The 16551-nt window shown below is 63.5% G+C and overlaps 1 protein-coding gene across 1 annotated transcript in view; it reads left to right on the top strand.

Annotated features, from left to right (window-relative positions):
* Positions 1 to 16551, top strand: part of LOC117646260 — a 104666-nt gene that overhangs the window by 72913 nt on the left and 15202 nt on the right. The window contains exons 7-10 of the mRNA XM_034387096.1: positions 7228 to 7566; positions 7803 to 7934; positions 10794 to 11007; positions 13306 to 13370. Of these exons, the coding sequence (XP_034242987.1) occupies positions 7228 to 7566; positions 7803 to 7934; positions 10794 to 11007; positions 13306 to 13370 (750 nt within the window). The remainder of the gene's footprint in view (positions 1 to 7227; positions 7567 to 7802; positions 7935 to 10793; positions 11008 to 13305; positions 13371 to 16551) is intronic.

Raw genomic sequence — 16551 nt, 5'->3', positions numbered from 1 at the left:
CCCGCTAAACACCCCCTGGCCAATCCCGGCCCCGCCTGGCCGCGTACAGTGTGGGGTCCGGGGGCCGCGGAAAGCGAGGCGCATCCCGGTGGAGCCCGCGCTGGCCAGCACACTGATTCCGGGAGTCCTCTCTCTCGTGCGCTCATGGGGCGGCCCGGAGATGTGCGAGGGAGACGGAGCAACGGAAACGACTCTCGGAATGACTCTGCGGCATCACGTCCCGCTTGCATTGTCCAGGCGGGGGACGCGCCGTGCAGGCCGCGTGCAGGCCGCCGGACGAGGAGGACACCGAGGACACGAAGGAGACCTGTTGGCACCTAGGGACGGCGTTATTTATCAGCGCGGTGTCGAATTAAACGATATCGGCCGCCACTTTATCAGCCGCCCTATTTATTGCGAGTGCCACACATTAAGCCCAATTTATGGCCCTATAACGATGTACATCGCCACCCTGTGGACGGCCGCCCCGCCCCGCCCCGACAAGCACTTGGATGGAGTGAGTGCCAGCAGCGGCCGACCGGACGCGCCAAATTTGACCCCTTCCCCACTGCCTCCCCAACCGACGACCTCGACGTCGACGACGGCGTCGTGATCGCGGACCGCCGTCGTCGTGGTGCTCGAGGCCATCATCCTGGAAGGGCGCCCCGTCGCCGACCTGAGCAAGGGGGGACGCGGCGCGCTCATGAGCGGATCCGGTTAGCGCCGCCACGTCTCGCGAGCGCGGCGGGCACCCCGGGCTGGAACGGCGTCGCTGCAGCGGAACAACAACAACAACAACAACAACAACAAGACACGACAATGCGCCATAAATATTGCCGCGTATAAATAGGAACCACGCGCGCACTTTTGGGTTCCTTTTCCTCTGGCGTCGTCTCCCCTCGGGAGGGCACGGCTTGGCACGGCTTGGCACGGCACTGCGGCCTCCCCCTCCCCCAAGCTGGAGGCTCCAGGCTCCAGGCGCCACGCACCCAGCCCTCGCTGCTCCCTAATCTCGGAGACCTGGCCCCCCGGCCCCGTGCTCCCACCGCCACAATTCAAATGTGTCGCGCCAGGCCTCCCGCCCACCGCCTCTCTCTCTCTCTCTCTCTCTCTCTCTCTCTCTCTCTCTCTCTCTCTCTCTCTCTCTCTCTCTCTCTCTCTCTCTCTCTCTCTCGCTCCGTGGCCGGGATTCGCCTTGTGCCGCTCGCGGAATGATGGGATTGGCGCGAGTTTGGCGCGTTCGTTACGCCGCGCAAGTTTATTTCTCTTTCTTGTTGCGCGAAGGGCCTGCAGGCTTCGTCGCTCCGTCTCTCTCGCACCCACGGTGCGTCCCGCACAGAGTGCGAGAGAGACCGCGCGACGAAAGCACGCCCGCTGGCCCTGGGGCCTGGCCTCTCATGGCGCGAGGAGCAGGGCGAGCGAGCAGGGCCTGGTGCGGACCGGGGTGTGAGGTGGCCGTCAAAGGCGTGTGCTGTGCGGCTGGGCCGGGCTGGGCCGGGCCGGGTATTGGATGCGGTGTAGGGGCAGAGCAGAGCGAGCACAGGGCTGCCACTGCCGCCGCTGCCGGCGTGGCTCGGCTGAAAAATGAGACGTCACAGTGTGTATGGGTTCGGAGAACTCCCCTTCCAATGCGGCGTCGGGGTTGGGGCGGGCCCTCGGCGAAGAGGGGCCTTGGCCGCCTTGCCGGGCCGGCTGCCTGCCTGCCTGCCTGCCTGGTGGCCCGCAGAGGCCAGCTGCCTCTCACTGCCCTGCACCAAGAACAAGAACAACCCCCGCTCGAAGAGCACGGAGGCCGAGGCCGCGGCGACGCAGTTCAGCTTCCCGGCGGGCTTCGGCCGCGCGTTTGAACACGCCGCCGCACTGTACTACCAGTGTATCGCCCGCGCGTACTGTACCAGTGTACTACCTGCCGGCCGGCGGATTATTGCAGCGTTTATTACATTGCCGGACGTCGCGGCCGCCTTGCCGCGCGCCGCGCCCCCTCCGCCCTGCCGCTCCCGCCGCCCCCAGCACCCCTCGGACGCGTATGATTTCCCCCGGGGGCGGCGGGGGCGGGCCATGACGCCATGACCGCCGCGATGGCCAGGCCTCGGCCACGGCCCCCCCAGCGGGCCTTGGATTCAGTTTATTCCGTAAAGGCCATTATCTATTTCGGAACCAGAAAATAAAGAATAGGAAAAGTGTCCGCGAGAAATACACACAGGACTTCCCCCTCCACACACACACACGAATGCGAGGGGTGCGGCGACCAGGTGGAGAGAGAGGGGGGAGGGGGGTTGTCTCCAGCCAGGCGTGTCCGAGGCAGCATTTAATTTTAGATCGGGGTGGTCGGGCCGGGGCCCGGGCCGCCACACACACACACACACGCCCCGCGAGTATATGACACGGCGGGCTGCATAAATTTTAATAGATCCACCATGATCGGGCGTCGTTCGTGCCCGTGGAAAAATAGCCCGGAAAAAAGGGGGATCGGCTCGGCGGCTCGGCGTTTCGGGACGCGGTGCGGACGTTTTCGTTGTTTGGCTGCGCTGGCCGCGCTGCCGTCGCCGCGGTATTGCAAGGGACATTTCTTGCTTAACGTCCCGTGGCGAGGCCTAAATGGCCACGCAGTCCGTCTTTTCTCTCATCCCGGTGCGGTGCCGCCGCTGCAGCCTGATTCCGAGGGTCGCTTTCGTCGCTCTGTCTCTCTCGCACCTATACGGGACCCACCATGAGTGCGAGAGAGTGACAGTCAGAGCGACGAAAACGACTCCCGGAATCCTTCTGCTGGTGGCTGCTGGCCCCCAAGATCCCCTCCACTCTGGTGCTGCCCCCGCTGGCCGTAAGTAAGTTCGCAGCCCGGGCTGCCTGCCTGCCTGCCTGCCCGGCTGGCTGGCGGCTGGCCTGGCACGTCCTCCCCCGCTTTACTGTCATTCTGTCAGTCGACCGGCGAGACAGTGGAAATCAGGGCCGGCTTGGCGCTGTGTGCGTGTGTGTGTGTGTGTGTGTGTGTGTGTGTGTGTGTGTAAAAGGAAGTGCCACCCCCATCCCCCTGCACTACCCCCACATAGGCCAAGGCGGAGAAATGAACTGGACCAGTTTTCTATCCTTTAATGAAATCTCGGGGCTCCGTGCGGCCCGTATTGACAGTGCCAGTTAAGCCCTATCGTATCGCCTTCTTTGTTTTCCATCCCTCTTTTTCTCTCTCTCTCCCTTTCCTCCCTCGTGGCAAATGGTCGGCCCCCTCATTGTTTATTTCCCATAGCGGGCCTCCTCCTCTCCGCCTGCGGAGCTCTCGTGTTGTGACACACACACGCACACACACACACACACACACAGAGTGATAACATGTGCTTGTTAAACTAGCTCTGCCTGAAAGGCGCGCAGTGGCCGTGCCGGCCGCGCGGGGTTTTCAAGGATGAGGCACTTGTTGTGGCGCGCGTAGTTTGCGTCTGGCCGTGGCACCTGCGCGGCGGCGGTACCGCCGGCAGGCCGCTTCCGAATGGTCTCTCTCTCTCTCTCTCTCTGTCTCTCTCTGTCGCACTCATGGGGCGTCCCGCGAGGGTGAGAGCGAGACCTCTTCTCTCGGAATGAGCCTGCTGGGCCGCACCGCCAGCCCTACCCTCCCTGCCTCGCTCACTTACCTCTGCCGCGTTTGCCGCCGCGGGGAGCGAGGTAAAGTTCATGTTTGCGACGAAAATCTCGCGGATCTAGTCGAGTTTCAGGGCCGTAGTGCTACGCGGTACACGCAGGCTACGTGGGTACCGGCGCAGAGTGCTGCTTAATTTTGAAATTACCTTCCCGCTTACCGTCGCCCGCGAGGCGAGGTGTGCGCACCCGGTCCTCGTGAGCTCAGGCCGAGGCGCGTCGGGCGAAGCTGAGATTCCTCGCTGCCGCGTCGCATCGCATCGCGGAGCTTGTCACTCTGGTCACGTTTCCGGAGCTCTAATGCCCTCCAATGGGACTGGAATCAATCGCATGACGGTATCTACAGATTCCCCGTTCGAAGGACAATCCACCGGTGACGTCCTGTCCTGCGTTTGACTCGATTCCATGTTTCATAAAAAATAATGACGATCCCGCTGCCTTGTGCGGAGTTATTCTTCGAGACGTGTCCAGACTACGTCCTTGCGTCCTCCTGTACTGAGCTTCTGGCGGTACCCGCTCCGTGCCCGAGGTGGTCCTGGAGGTGGTCCTGGTGGTGGTCCTGTACGTGGTCCGGGACGTGGTCCTGGAGGTGGTTCTGGAGATGGTCTTTGAGGTGGTCCTGGAGGTGGCCCTGGAGGTGGTCCTGTAGATGGTCCTGGAGGCGGTCCTGCAGGCGGGCGGGTTGAGGCACGTCCGGCCGAAAGGGGCGGGCAGCTCGTTAAGCGGCTTACCCTGACGGCGCCACCACGAAGACTGCCACCTCCGCCACCACCCCGACGGCACGGCCTGGCACGGCCACGCCAGCATCGCTTCCGTTTTTATCAGGCGCCTCCGCGCGCAGCGGGCCGATTCCGAACGGGGTCCGCCTCGCTCCGTCTCGCTCGCACTCACGGGGCGTGCCGCTTGGCGCGAGAGAGACAGAGCGCTGTTCGGCCTGCAGCTCCCCGCTAATTAAAATGGCGGTGATCTCTGCGGGGCGCCTCGACGACGGTGGTAAGGACGACGGCGTGCTCGGGGATTCGGTTCGGCTGACGAGGTCGCCGTCGGCGTCGCTGTGCCCTGGCCGCGCTGGCAGCCCCACGGCGGGGTGCAGCCCCAAGGGGCGGCCCGGCGGACGACCACAAAGTGTATTATTTTGGGGCGTGGGCGGCAGTGGCGGCGGCAGCGGCGGCGTACTCCACCTCCGGCCACTCCGGTCCTGCCGGCCGACCGGCGACGCTGGCCGGCATTCGTTTTATTTTGAGCTTTTGCCTCCTCGCTGCGCCCCGCCACACCCCGCCACGCCCCGCCACGGCGAACGGCCGGGCCGGGCAGCACGATGATTGCGGGGTACGTGGGGTACCAGGCGGGCGGGGCGGCTTTGGCGGCGGCGGCTTCCGGGCCGCGCGGTATTTATCGGCCGATCCACGCGATGCGTCCATCCCTCCCCCGCCTCGAGTGCCTCGCCCGCAGCACTCCGTCGCTCCGTCTCTCTCGCACTCACGGGGTGCCTCGCCTAGGTGCGAGGGAGACGGAGCGACGAGAGCGACTCTCGGAGTCGGTCTACTGGCCGTGCTGGCCGTGCCGGCCGGGCCTGACGCCGGCGGCGGGGAACGCCTTTGTTGCCGCGCCCGATCTGTCTCCGTCCGCGTGCACGGCGTGGCGCGCGGTGCCGCGTGTCGCGTGTAGCAGCACGGCCTCCTGATTGGTGGCGGGGTGGGCGGGGCACGGCGGGGCACGGCGGGGCAGGTGTACGCCACGGCACGCACGGCACCGCGGGGCGCAGCGCCAATTGTTGCCCGGGAAAGGGGGCACCGACTCTCTCTCTCTCTCTCTCTCTCTCTCTCTCTGTCTCTCTCTCTCTATCTATCTATCTATCTCTCTCTCTGTGTGTGTGTGTGTGTGTTAAGCAAGGTGTGGCCGCGTTCCGACAACGCTGCACGACGTCCCATAGAACCTCATCATATATAAGAAGTTGCAACAGCGCGTGGGATCATTTTCCGTAATGGAACCCAGAAAAAGAGGAAGAAGTAGGAGAAAAGGAGGAGGGGGGGGGAGCGGGTGCTCTATTAATTAATTAGCGCCGCTAGTGCGTGTGATGTGGCAATCAGGGCCTCGAAAATCGTGTTCTCTTCTTCACGTCGTGTGTGTTTGTGTGTGTGTGTGTGTGTGTGTTTGTTTGTAGGGCATAACGGCGCTGGCCAGTCCGAGCCATACTTCCTCGTGCTTGTGCGGCTTACGGCTGTTATGGCAGTGTACGGCAGGTCAGGGAGTGCGCCTGCCCACGCGCTCACCTACACACACACACACACACACACTGGCGCGCTTTCCCGCACGCTCGCAAACAGCGGGACACGCTACGGCGCTCACGCACGCGCGCACGCGCGGCCGTAAAAGAGAAAGAAACATGTGCTGGCGTGCGCACTGCCCCGTGAGGCTGCTGCCCCTTTCGGTGCGTGCGTGCCCTCTCTCTCTATTTCGCTCTCTCTCTCTCTCACTCACGCACTCACTCCGGCGCGCTGCGTAGTGTGTGACGGAGAGAGAGACAGCATGCGAGCGCGCGGATTTTTTTTTTCGTCTCGTTCCTCCTTGTCCTCTCAGGCCAACTTAATTAACGCTGGCCACACCAGAGGGCAGCACTGTCGGGCACGTTGCTCCTCGGCCCACATTGCGTGATCCTTGATTCCGGTCCCGGGTTCGACTACCAGCCCCCGCGCTGTTTTTTTTTTCTTTCTTTTTTTTTCGCGCGTTCTGTTTGCGTGGTGCGAGATTGCGGGGCGCGCGTTGCACTGCGCTGCAGTCCGTAACTGCGTTTGTGCCATCACAGTGTGGTAATGAGGGGACGCGTGCGGGGAGGCCGGGGAGGGGGCCTGGTCGGCTGCAGTTGGCGGGCGCCACTCTGCCCCGCGTGGCGCCGTAACGTCCTCCAATTGGACTGGAATCCAGCGCTATATGCATCCAACGGATTGCCGTGCCAATGAGGAATCCATTGGTGCCGCCGTGTGTCTATCTGCTTTCAGTCCCGTTTGAGGAACTGCTTCTAGCCCTCACAGTGTGTGGAGCGCGCCTGCGAGGTAGGCCATCCCGGCGCGCAGCCCTGCGCTCGCGGTGCCTACCCGCACGGCGCTCCGCCTGCCTGCCAGGCCAAGCGCAGCTCACAGCGTCTTGAGTCATGTTCGCCTATCGGGCAGGCCGCCTGGCCCACTGTGACTGTGACGCAACTCGACCCCGCGCTCCGCCCCTCTGTCTGTCTGCCTGCCTGCCTGTCCGCTCGCCTCGCTGACCGCCATCTCGGCCCGCCTCAGGAAGCACCCCGTCCCCAGGCCCCCGCAGCCCCAATCAGGAAATAACCATTGAAAATGTAAATTGCCGGTCCGAGTGGGCTGCGGGTTGCGGGGCTGTCCTGCAATCAGCGCGGCCACTGTGCCGCGCGGGGCGGGGCGGGGCGGGGCGGGGCGGGGCGGGGCGGGGCGGGGACGCGTGTTTTGCAAACCAATTTCTGGCGCGTTTCGACGAGTGCCGGTCAGCAGGCCACCGGCGCCGGCGGCTGTGTACCCGTTTTTTCTTTCGGTTTTTTTTTTTTCAGCTGTGTTTGCTTCTTGTTGAGACTGACGTGGCGGTGTTTGCTTTGCCCTGTTGCAGCGGAGGAGCTGCAGTGCCTGGCGACGTGGAAGGAGGGCTCGGCGCGCTACCTGGTGGGCAAGGTGCACCACTCGCACGCCACCTCCAACGAGGACCGCTTCCGCTGCTTCGTGTACGAGCAGGTCAACTCGGGCAACTCGCTGGCCGGCAACGGGCTGGCCGTGGGGCTGGGCCTGGACGACGAGGCCGGGCTGGGCGGGCTGGCCGGCATGGGCGGCATGGGTCGCGGCCACGACGCGGGCGTCGTGTTCCGAGTGGCGCAGAGCGGCGACGCCACCTGCAACGGGCTGTCCTCGGACATGGAGGGCTCCAGGACCATGACGCTGTACAAGGCGGAAGGTGAGTGGTCGGCTGCACTGTAAAGAAATACATATCGAGAAACATACATTGAGAATTTGCAAAGATGTCTCTGGAAAAAAAAATCGTTGGCGAAGGTACTTTTGTCAATTTACGGAACTTCGTCGTAAATTTGCGAGGCATCTCTGTTAATTTAAGAAGAATCTTCGTAAATTAACGTTGAATATTCTTGGATTCACCCAAAGAACCTCCAGTGTGCCTGACTCTGCCTGTTTCAGCCACGGCCCCGCCCCGGTGCAAGTTCCCCGGCTGGCTCTCTGCGCACTCGCACTGGCTCACGCTGGACTACCGCCGCTCCTACTCGCTGCACCAGAAGAACACCAGCCTCAAGATCTCCAACTTGACTGCCGGTGAGTAGTGGCGGGGAACCGACGGTCTTCATTCCTCGCTTTTTTCCGCTCCGCCCGATGCCGAGAGTCGTTTTTGTCGCGCACCTCTGCGGGGCGCCCCGCGAGTGCGAGCGAGACGGAGCGACGGAAACGACTCTCGGAATCGGTCTTCTGCTTAACGGGCGAATCAAGGCGGACATTCGGAGGGCCACTCGACGAAGCGATGAGCTGGCCGAGGGGGCGCGGGGGCCGCGGGGGCCAAGGGTCCTCGAGTCGAGGCGCCGAGAGCATTGGCTTATCAGTGCGCAACTTTGAGAACCACAAGGTTTTTTTTGTGTCTTTCTTTTTTTTAATGAAGATTTGGGAAACAAAACGAAGGAGGACCTCGCGGTGCGGTGGGAAGCAAAGCCAGCGTCTGGCGAAGTTTTTTTTTTGTTTGTCGTTTTCCTCTGTGGCGCGGCGCCTTGTGGAGTCCGAGCGCCCCTTAAGGTCGCCCCGCCCCGCCCGAGTCGGTAATTGGCCGAGGACGTCCCGATGAATAGAAGCACTACAGTTGCTTCATTTGCTCAAAGGTCGGGAGGTCGGCCCGGACGCCGGATCCAGCATCCCACGGCCATTTTCATCTTCGTTTTCGTTTCCATCGCCGCTCTCTAGAAAGCCGCGCCGCCACCCGCAGACCTCGGCCGGGCGACTTTGAAGACGCTCTCTTTGAAAGCCGAAACGCGACCTGGAGTCCGAACCGCGGACTGCAACTGCACTGGCAGTCGGCCGCCGCACAGTAGGGGGCCAGAAGACCGGTGGAGGCGAACAAAGCTCTAGACGCGTTTTGAGCTCCAGAGTGGCTAAATGGGACTCGAACGAAACGTGTGACCCCACCAATGGACTGCTCTCCGAACGAGGAATCCATTGGTGGGGTCACACGTTCGATTCTAGTCCTATTTAGCGACTCTAGAGCTCAAAACGCGTCTAGAGCTTTGTTCGCCTCCACCGGTCTTGTCCACTGTGCGCGGATCGTCAACGTCGAGTGCGGTTTGACAGAGTAGTGCCGTCTCTCTCTCTCCTCCAGCGAGCGTGAGTGAGTGCACTCTTGACCTTGAGGCGGCTGCTTCTCTTGCCTTTTTTCTTTCTTCCCGGCGCCGGGATTCCTCCAACGCCCCCGGCTTACAGTGAAGGGCGTGCCCAAGAATCCCCGAAGCCAAAGTAGGGCCCTCCACCATGGAGGCTCCAGCCGCGCGCCCGGCCCGCGCTCCCACGCCGCCCTTGACCAGCCTGTCGCCCTGTCTCTCTCGCACCCGTGGCCGGGGCGTCCCGCAGGGCCCGCAGGGGTGCGAGAGAGACAGCGACGACGCGCTCCGCCGAGCGCTCCACCGCCTCCGATCGGCTCGGGCCCACCTAATCACTGCATGAAGAAGCGAGCTCGAAATTAATTTGACGCACTTGGCCGAGTCCCGGTGGCCGGGTTCCCCTCGGGTTCCCCGGCTGCTCTTCCAGCCGATAGAGGGCGCCGGCGTGCAGTGCGCCTCCACTATTTGGACGCCGCCCAGAAAGTCCGACCCGGCGGATCAAAGGTCTAAGTGCGCATGGTTCGCCGGACGCGAAGTCGGCAAGGGGGAGGGGGAGGGGAAGGGCGGCGTTGGTAATTGCTTGCTTTTTCCCGTTGGCCCCGCGAGAGGGAATTTATTTGGCTCCTCCGAAGGCCATCAGTCAAACCGACCGCCGCGGCGGATGGGCCGGGACGGCGCGCCTCTGGCCTGCCTCTGGGGTGAATCGGCGGCCCGATACATCACTTGAAATATCGGGCTAATGAAAATCCATCTCCTTCCGGCGCGCCCGCCCGGCCCGACCCGCCGCCACCGGGGCCGCCACCGGGGCCGCCAGCACCACCGCGTCACACCGGCCGCCTGGCCGTCACCGCCGGCCGCTTGGTATAAGCAATTTCCCGCCGATATATATATTGGGCACTCGGGGGCCACGCGCTCTGCTTCTCTCTCTCTCTCTCTCTCTCTCTCTCTCTCTCTCTCTCTCTCTCTCTCTCTCTCTCTCTCTCTCTCTCTCTCTCTCTCTCTCTCTCTCTCTCTCTCTCTCTCTCTCTCTCTCTCTTTCTCTGTGCGTGCGAGGGGGGAGGGGGCTGTGGGGCTCATATTTCGATAATGGGCCGGGCAGCGCGCTGGAAGGTTTAATATAAAGGAGCCCCTGGCCAGCGGCCAGACCCCCCGGCCTGTCCCGGGTAGGGCCGCCGTCGGCCGCCCTGCAAAATCATCATCATGGTCGTCGTCTCGGTGGCCACGACGGCGGCGCCCCGCGAACAGAAATCAATTTGAAGCGGGCCGGCCGGGGCTGGCGGTGGCCGGCCACTCGGATTGGCCTGCCTTTGAGCGCGGCAGCGCAGTCGGTTTCGTTTAAAACGTTTGGCGTGCGTGCCTGTGTCGGTACCGCCTGCCTACCACGCGCACGGTCTCTTGGGCGTGCTCGGCGCAGCGGCCCGCCAGCCTGCCGCCTCTCGTGTGCCTTTGGCGGCCTTTGGCCTCACACTTCAATTACTTTGACAGGGCCGACTCTTTGGCCGCATATCACGTGGGCCTGCTGGCTCGCGAACACGCGGCACACGGGCCGGGGGAAAGAAAACACGAGAAAACACGCGCGGAAAGGTGGACGAAGGCAGGGACGCAGCGCGGGCAAATAAAACAGCACACGTGGAGACGCGTGGCACGGGCTGCAGGCATCGCCTTGGCTTCCCGGAACCCTTTCTGCGTTTGTCTCTGTCGCACCGCGCTTGCCAAATAGCCCTTTCATCCTCTCATTATTTTCCGCTCTGTTTGAAAGACGGCGGGCATCTTTTTCACCGATGTGGGTTCATGTTTTTTTTTTTTTTTGTCGCAGGTTCCGATATGGATGACGTGGACCTGGACGGCAGGGACGGCGGCCGCGGTGGCTCGCGCGGCCCCGGCGTCGACATGCTGGACCCCGTGGTGGCGGCCGCCACCGGCATGGACCCCCAGGACAACCAGCACGACGAGATGAGGGTGACGTGCACCGAGGCCAAGACGGAGAACGACCGCACCGCCCACATCGTGGCGCACTTTACCATGGGCTGGTGAGTGTCGGGGGGAGGCTTGGGGCACCCTTAGCGGACGGCCAGAGCGGCCCGGCTCGGCTCCGGTCAATCCAAGGGGCGGGCTTTGCGGGTCAGTAGTCTGAGCAGTGCCTCGTCGCGCTGCCCGCCTCGCACCCTTCCGGCACCATCCGGCACGCCCCGCGAGGCTGCGAGTGCGAGAGAGACGGAGCGACGACAGGCTGCAGGCAGCCAGGCTGCAGGGCGACGGACCGGCCCGCGATATCGCCGCGGCTCTGATCCGCGAGAAGCAAACGCGGCCCTTTTTCTTTCCCCGCCCAATTCAACTTTTGGCCACATTGAAAAGGGGACCGGAGGAGGGGGGGCAAAAAAATACTTGAGAAGTTGCGCGGGAAAGGGAATGAAACTCGAAGAAGTGGCCGCACCGTGCCGGGCCGTGCCGGGTGAATGGCGGCGTGCGGGAGGTGGGGGGAGGGGGAGGGGAGGGGGTCCCTCACCGCAAACTGCGCCGTTTGGCCGGCCGAGACGTTTCGAAAGACGTCGTTGGGTCCTTCTATTGGAGATCAATCGGCCTGTCAGGGCGCCTCGCCTGGCCTGGCCTCGCCGCGCCGCCAGAGACGGCCAAGGCAAAGGGAAGGGCCCCGCCGAGGGCCCCGCCGAGGGCTGCTTGAGTAGCCCCGCGGCTTGCCGTTGGCTTTGGCTCCGCGTCGGCAGACTCATTCCGAGAGTCGTTTGCGTCGCTCCGTCGCACCAATGCGGGACGCCCCGTGAGTGCGAGAGGGACACAGTGGCGAAGGCGACTCCCGGAGTCGGTCCGCTGGAGCGGCTCTGTAATTAGGCCAGGCCGCCAGGCCCGGGACGGCGCCCTTTTTCCCTCTGCGAGCCGCTATGGTCGCGAACCGGCACGGCGGCGCGGAGCCGAGCGACTGGAACGGAAACGGGACGACTTGATGCAAATTGGGCGGCCAGCCCACGGCCAGAAAACTGTCCAAAATACATCAGTGCAATCCGAGCCTTCCTCCAAATTGCTCTCTGATGACACTGATTTGCCTCTTTGATCGGTTGTACCGGTATGACAAGAGACACGAAATAGTGGATGCGCGGAATGAGGCGGCGCGCAGCCGTGCGGCGCGGTGGCGGTCTTGGTCGCCTCCACTGTGCACAGCACGCTGCTCGCGTGCCGGGGCGCCGTCACTGCAAAAACGCGGCCAGGGCGGCGAACGCGGCCATCGCGGTGGAGGGGGCGGTGGAGGAATGCGCCGCGATGCGCCGCCAGCGGACGGATTCCGGGGGTCCTTCTCGTCGCTCTGTCTCTCTCGCACTCTCGGGGCCGACCCGCGTGGGTGCGAGAGAGACAGAGCGAGGCGCCACTGCCGGGAGATAAAGACGGATGGGGCCGTGCGTGGCACGCCGTGCAGGTGAAACGGGAAGAAAATTGGCCGCCGCTGGTTCGTCTTGGTGTTGTTGTTTGTTTTTGTTTGTTTGCAATGCGGCCGTGCTCCAAATCGATGGTCGCCAGCACACGGTGCAGCATTCCGGCCGTTCCGGCGCCGCGACACGGCGGACCGACTTAGGCCCCGACCGATCGCGTGCCGCCACGCTTTTGCATATCTTATTCACCGCGGACGTAAAAAAGGGGTAATCACAACAACAAGAACAACAACAATAATAAAAATAATAAAAATAGTAGTCGTAGTCGTGATATCCCGGCGGCGGGCGGCGCGTATCTGAAAAGCAAAGCCATGCGGGCCGGCCGTGCGGTCCACTGCCTATCGCCATCTTGTATCCGACGGCAACAACAACTTTGAATATAAATATATTTTTCAAACAACTTCGTGGGTGTACACTATAAGCTTACCGCGCCTCCATACTTTTGTTTCGGAGGTCGTTTCGGATTTTGTTCGCTCGCGACTAGTATTGGGGGCCGTGTATCCATTGTGGGGCGTGAGCTGCGCACTCGTGTTGGGCGGCAGCCAATCAGGGCGCGGCTTGCGATACCAGTGTAGCACCGCGACCGGCCGACAGCGGGAAGCGGGCCGCGATCGCGCTTTGGAGAAGAAGAGGAAAATGACGAGCGAAAAGTGCCGCTCCACGCTCTCGTCGCTCTGTCTCTCTCGCACCCTCGGAGTGTTCCGTGGGCTCCATGTAGGCGAGAGCGGGAAAGACAGAGTGACGAAAGCACTGTAGTGGAATCGCTCTGAGGCGCCCACGACAAGAGCGGGTTATTTGGGGGGGATGCTGTACAGGTTGAATAGGTGCGAGAATGTGTGTGTGTGTGTGTGTGCAGCCCCACTGACTCCCCGCTTCCTCTGATTGCAGCCAGAGCGGCTTCCTGTGCATGCAGTTCTACCGGCGCGACAGCCACGTCGTCGAGGTGCAGACTGGTGAGTACGGCGCGGCGCCGTGTCGCTCGGCGACGGTGCACTGCGAAAAAATTAAAAAAAAACTTTTTCCCTTTTTTTTTGCTGGGAGTGCGTAGGACGGTGCCGCGGCGAAGCGCGGCGATGCTGACTCAGCTTACTTGAGCTTGACTTTCGCTCCCCGGAATGCACGGGCGGCGGCACGGCACGGCCTATTTCCTCGTGCGTGGGACTGCCCCGTCGGCCTGGCACCCACCTGGCTTGAATTTGGAATGCTGCCCTCTCGATATTCACCCCCCCCCCTTTTCCCCTCCTCCTCGCGGTGCTGCCCACCGTAAATTCGGCCGCCGCTTGGCCGACCGGCGAGTTTATTTCGGCCCCTGCGAATAGCGCGCGGCATATAGTGGCGCGGAAAGAGCGGAAAGAAAAAAACGGTTATTTGCACGTCGGTGTTCGAAACGGGCGCCGCCGCCCCGCCTCACCCTTTGTTCCGCAAATTAACAGTCTTCCGCGGCCCGTTCCGGCGTTCCAGGCCACTTGGCTTCAGTCGCCGGCCCTGGAATCGGGGAGGGGGAGGGGGAGGGGGGGGGGGGCAGCACCGCCCCGACACGGCCGCCGCCCTATGCCAAATCGGCCGACCCGATTCCGGGACGCGCGGCATTTTTACGCGCGTGCTGCGCGTGTTTATGGCCCCGTGTCGCGTGGGGGCGGGGCGGGGGATTCCGCACAGTCTGTCTCTCTCGCACCGATACGGAGCGCCCCATGTGAGAGAGAGAGGGAGAGCCAGCCCGGACCGCGAGCCCAGCTGCCACTCGATGGATCGGACTGCGACTTCCACTGCACCCGCAGCCTCGGCCGCAGCCTTTGCCGCAGCCCGCAGCACGATCGGCCGATTCATGAGGCCACTCTCGGGGCGCGCGGCCGGCCGGCCAGTCTTCGAGTAGCGGTCCAGTCGGTCCGGCCCTGCGAGGAGGCGAAGGGAGCCGCCCTTATTTCTCGAGGATCTCCCAGCCGCACATCTCTACGGCCCTCTGGCAAAGAACGGCCACGCACGGCCCTTAACGGGGGTCCGCCATGGGTACCCGGAGCGGCCCGGCGCAATGGCACAGCCTGGGCACAGCGGCACGGCGCGGCAGGCAGATGTTCCCGACACCTGCAATGGGGATGAGGCTTGGCTTGATTTACCGGGGGTGACGCTCTAGGGGCCGCTCTGCAGGCAGGCAGGCGCCGCTCACAGTGGTTTCGTCGAGCCCTGTCTCTCTCGCACACCCACGGCGCATCTCGCAGGGGGTGCGAGGGAGTGAGAGAAGGGCGCGGCGCCGCCGACAGCGCCGCAGCCTCGTTGTTCGGAGTCAGCCTGTCGGTTGCTTGTGAACCGCGACCCGCGCAGCACAGCGCAGCACACCTGGCGTATCTCAGCGCGGCTTCGTTCCGATGGCGTTAAACTGAGCGGAGCCCCCTTCACACACACACACACACACACACCGTACGCACGCACAGGGGGCGAGAGAGACACCGCCCACCTCCGCTCGACGCTCGTCGCGTCGCGGCTGGCTGCGGGAATGCCTCGTTTTGGCGCCGCTCGTCGTCCTCGTCGTGAAGGCCCCGATGCCGGCCGGCGATACATGGCGTTGGTCTTCTTTCTCCCGAATGGCTCCGGCATCACCCCGCCCCGCCTCGCCTCGCCGTGTCTCTCGGCCGGGCCGGCGATAAGTCGCGTTTATGGGCAATAACTCGCGAATCAGACGAAAGTTGAAAGTCGCCCTTTCGGCCTGGGCTGCCTGCCTGCCTGCCTGCCCGCCTGGGCCGCTGGTTCTATCTTTGCCAGCCGCGCGGACCGACCGGGGAAAAGAGCTACGACCGCGCTGCTGCTCTCACGCGCGCCTTTCCCGAGACACGCGGAGATTGGAGAGGCGGGGCGGGGCACCTGCGGGGTAACAGCCCCCAATGTTTGCCGTCAAGTGATATCCAATCCCATCTGTTGGGTCACGCCGCGCTGCGGGGGCCGTGCGGTATGCACGTGCACGACACACCTGCGGGGCGGGGCGCACGGCCAAGCCAACTGCCAGCCCCGTCGGCCATTTTTGCAATTTTTGCATATCGGCTTTCTTTCTGTTTGTTTCGTTATCCGGCGTGGCCCCCACCGCCCCCCACCGCGGCCGCTCCGACGCGACGCGATTCTCCAGAGACGAAAGGAGCAACATTGACTTCTCGTTTCATCGCCGCGCGGCTTTCGTCCTATAAATATTTATTTCCGTTTGGCGCGCGCGTCTCGCGTGAAAATGATGCCAGCCTTTTTTCCCTCCCCCCCCCCTTGCCCCCTGCCGCCCGTCCTATCTCTTGTTCTTTCCCTTCATGGTGACTCTCCACCTGCCGGCGCCCTGCCCAGCGCGGCCAAAAAGTATGGCGGAGAAGGAGAAGAAGGAAGAGGAGGAGATAAAAATGACTGGCGGGGCGGAAACGTGGTCGCCGTTCCGGCGCGCGGCACGGCGAGGCACGGCGGAGGCGAAGATGGACTTGAAAGTGACAGACGAACGCGGCAAAGTGACTCGGGGCGAGGCATCGCGAGGCATCGCCAAGCGTGGCGAAGCGACGCCGGAAATGGAATGACACAGGCAAAACGACTCGCCGACGGCGGCGGCGTGCTCGGCGTGGCGGTGCTCGACGCGGTGCTCGACGCGGTGCTCGGCCCGCCCACATGACTGCCTCGTTGATCCAGTCTGATTGGAGCACGCCGACGCGCCGCTACACTTGTCGAACACCGCCGCGGGCCGCGCGTTCCATCAACACGACGCCGGGGACGCGGAGCAAGCGGAGCCTGCAGACTGACTCCGAGGGTCGTCATCGTCGCCCTGTCTCTCTCGCGCTCGCGGGGCGTCCCGTACGGGTGCGAGAGAGACAGAGCGACGACAGCGACTCTCGGCATCAGCACGCGGATCCATAACGTCGCAGAGACGAAAGTTGTCGCGGCTCGGTGGCGTGCAGAGTGTAGGCGGCAGGCGGCCCGGCCCGGGGAGTATTTGCTTGCAGTAATCGCTTCCTCGGCTTGCCGAGCGCGCTGCCGCGCTGCCTCCCCGCTGGTGTTGGGCTGTTTGTTGTCGGGGCTCCGCGCGTCGCGCCCCAGGCGAGGCTCCTGCCCTGGCCTGCCCGCGATGCAGCTCTGTGTGTGTGTGAGAGAGAGAGAGAGAGGGGGGGGGGAGGCGCC

The sequence above is a fragment of the Thrips palmi genome, unplaced genomic scaffold (genome assembly GCF_012932325.1).
Source record: "Thrips palmi isolate BJ-2018 unplaced genomic scaffold, TpBJ-2018v1 HiC_scaffold_19, whole genome shotgun sequence".
In the NCBI taxonomy this organism is placed as follows: Eukaryota; Metazoa; Arthropoda; class Insecta; order Thysanoptera; family Thripidae; genus Thrips; species Thrips palmi.
The sequence above is the reverse complement of the archived record's forward strand: the minus strand, read 5'-3'. Positions and strand labels throughout refer to the sequence as shown.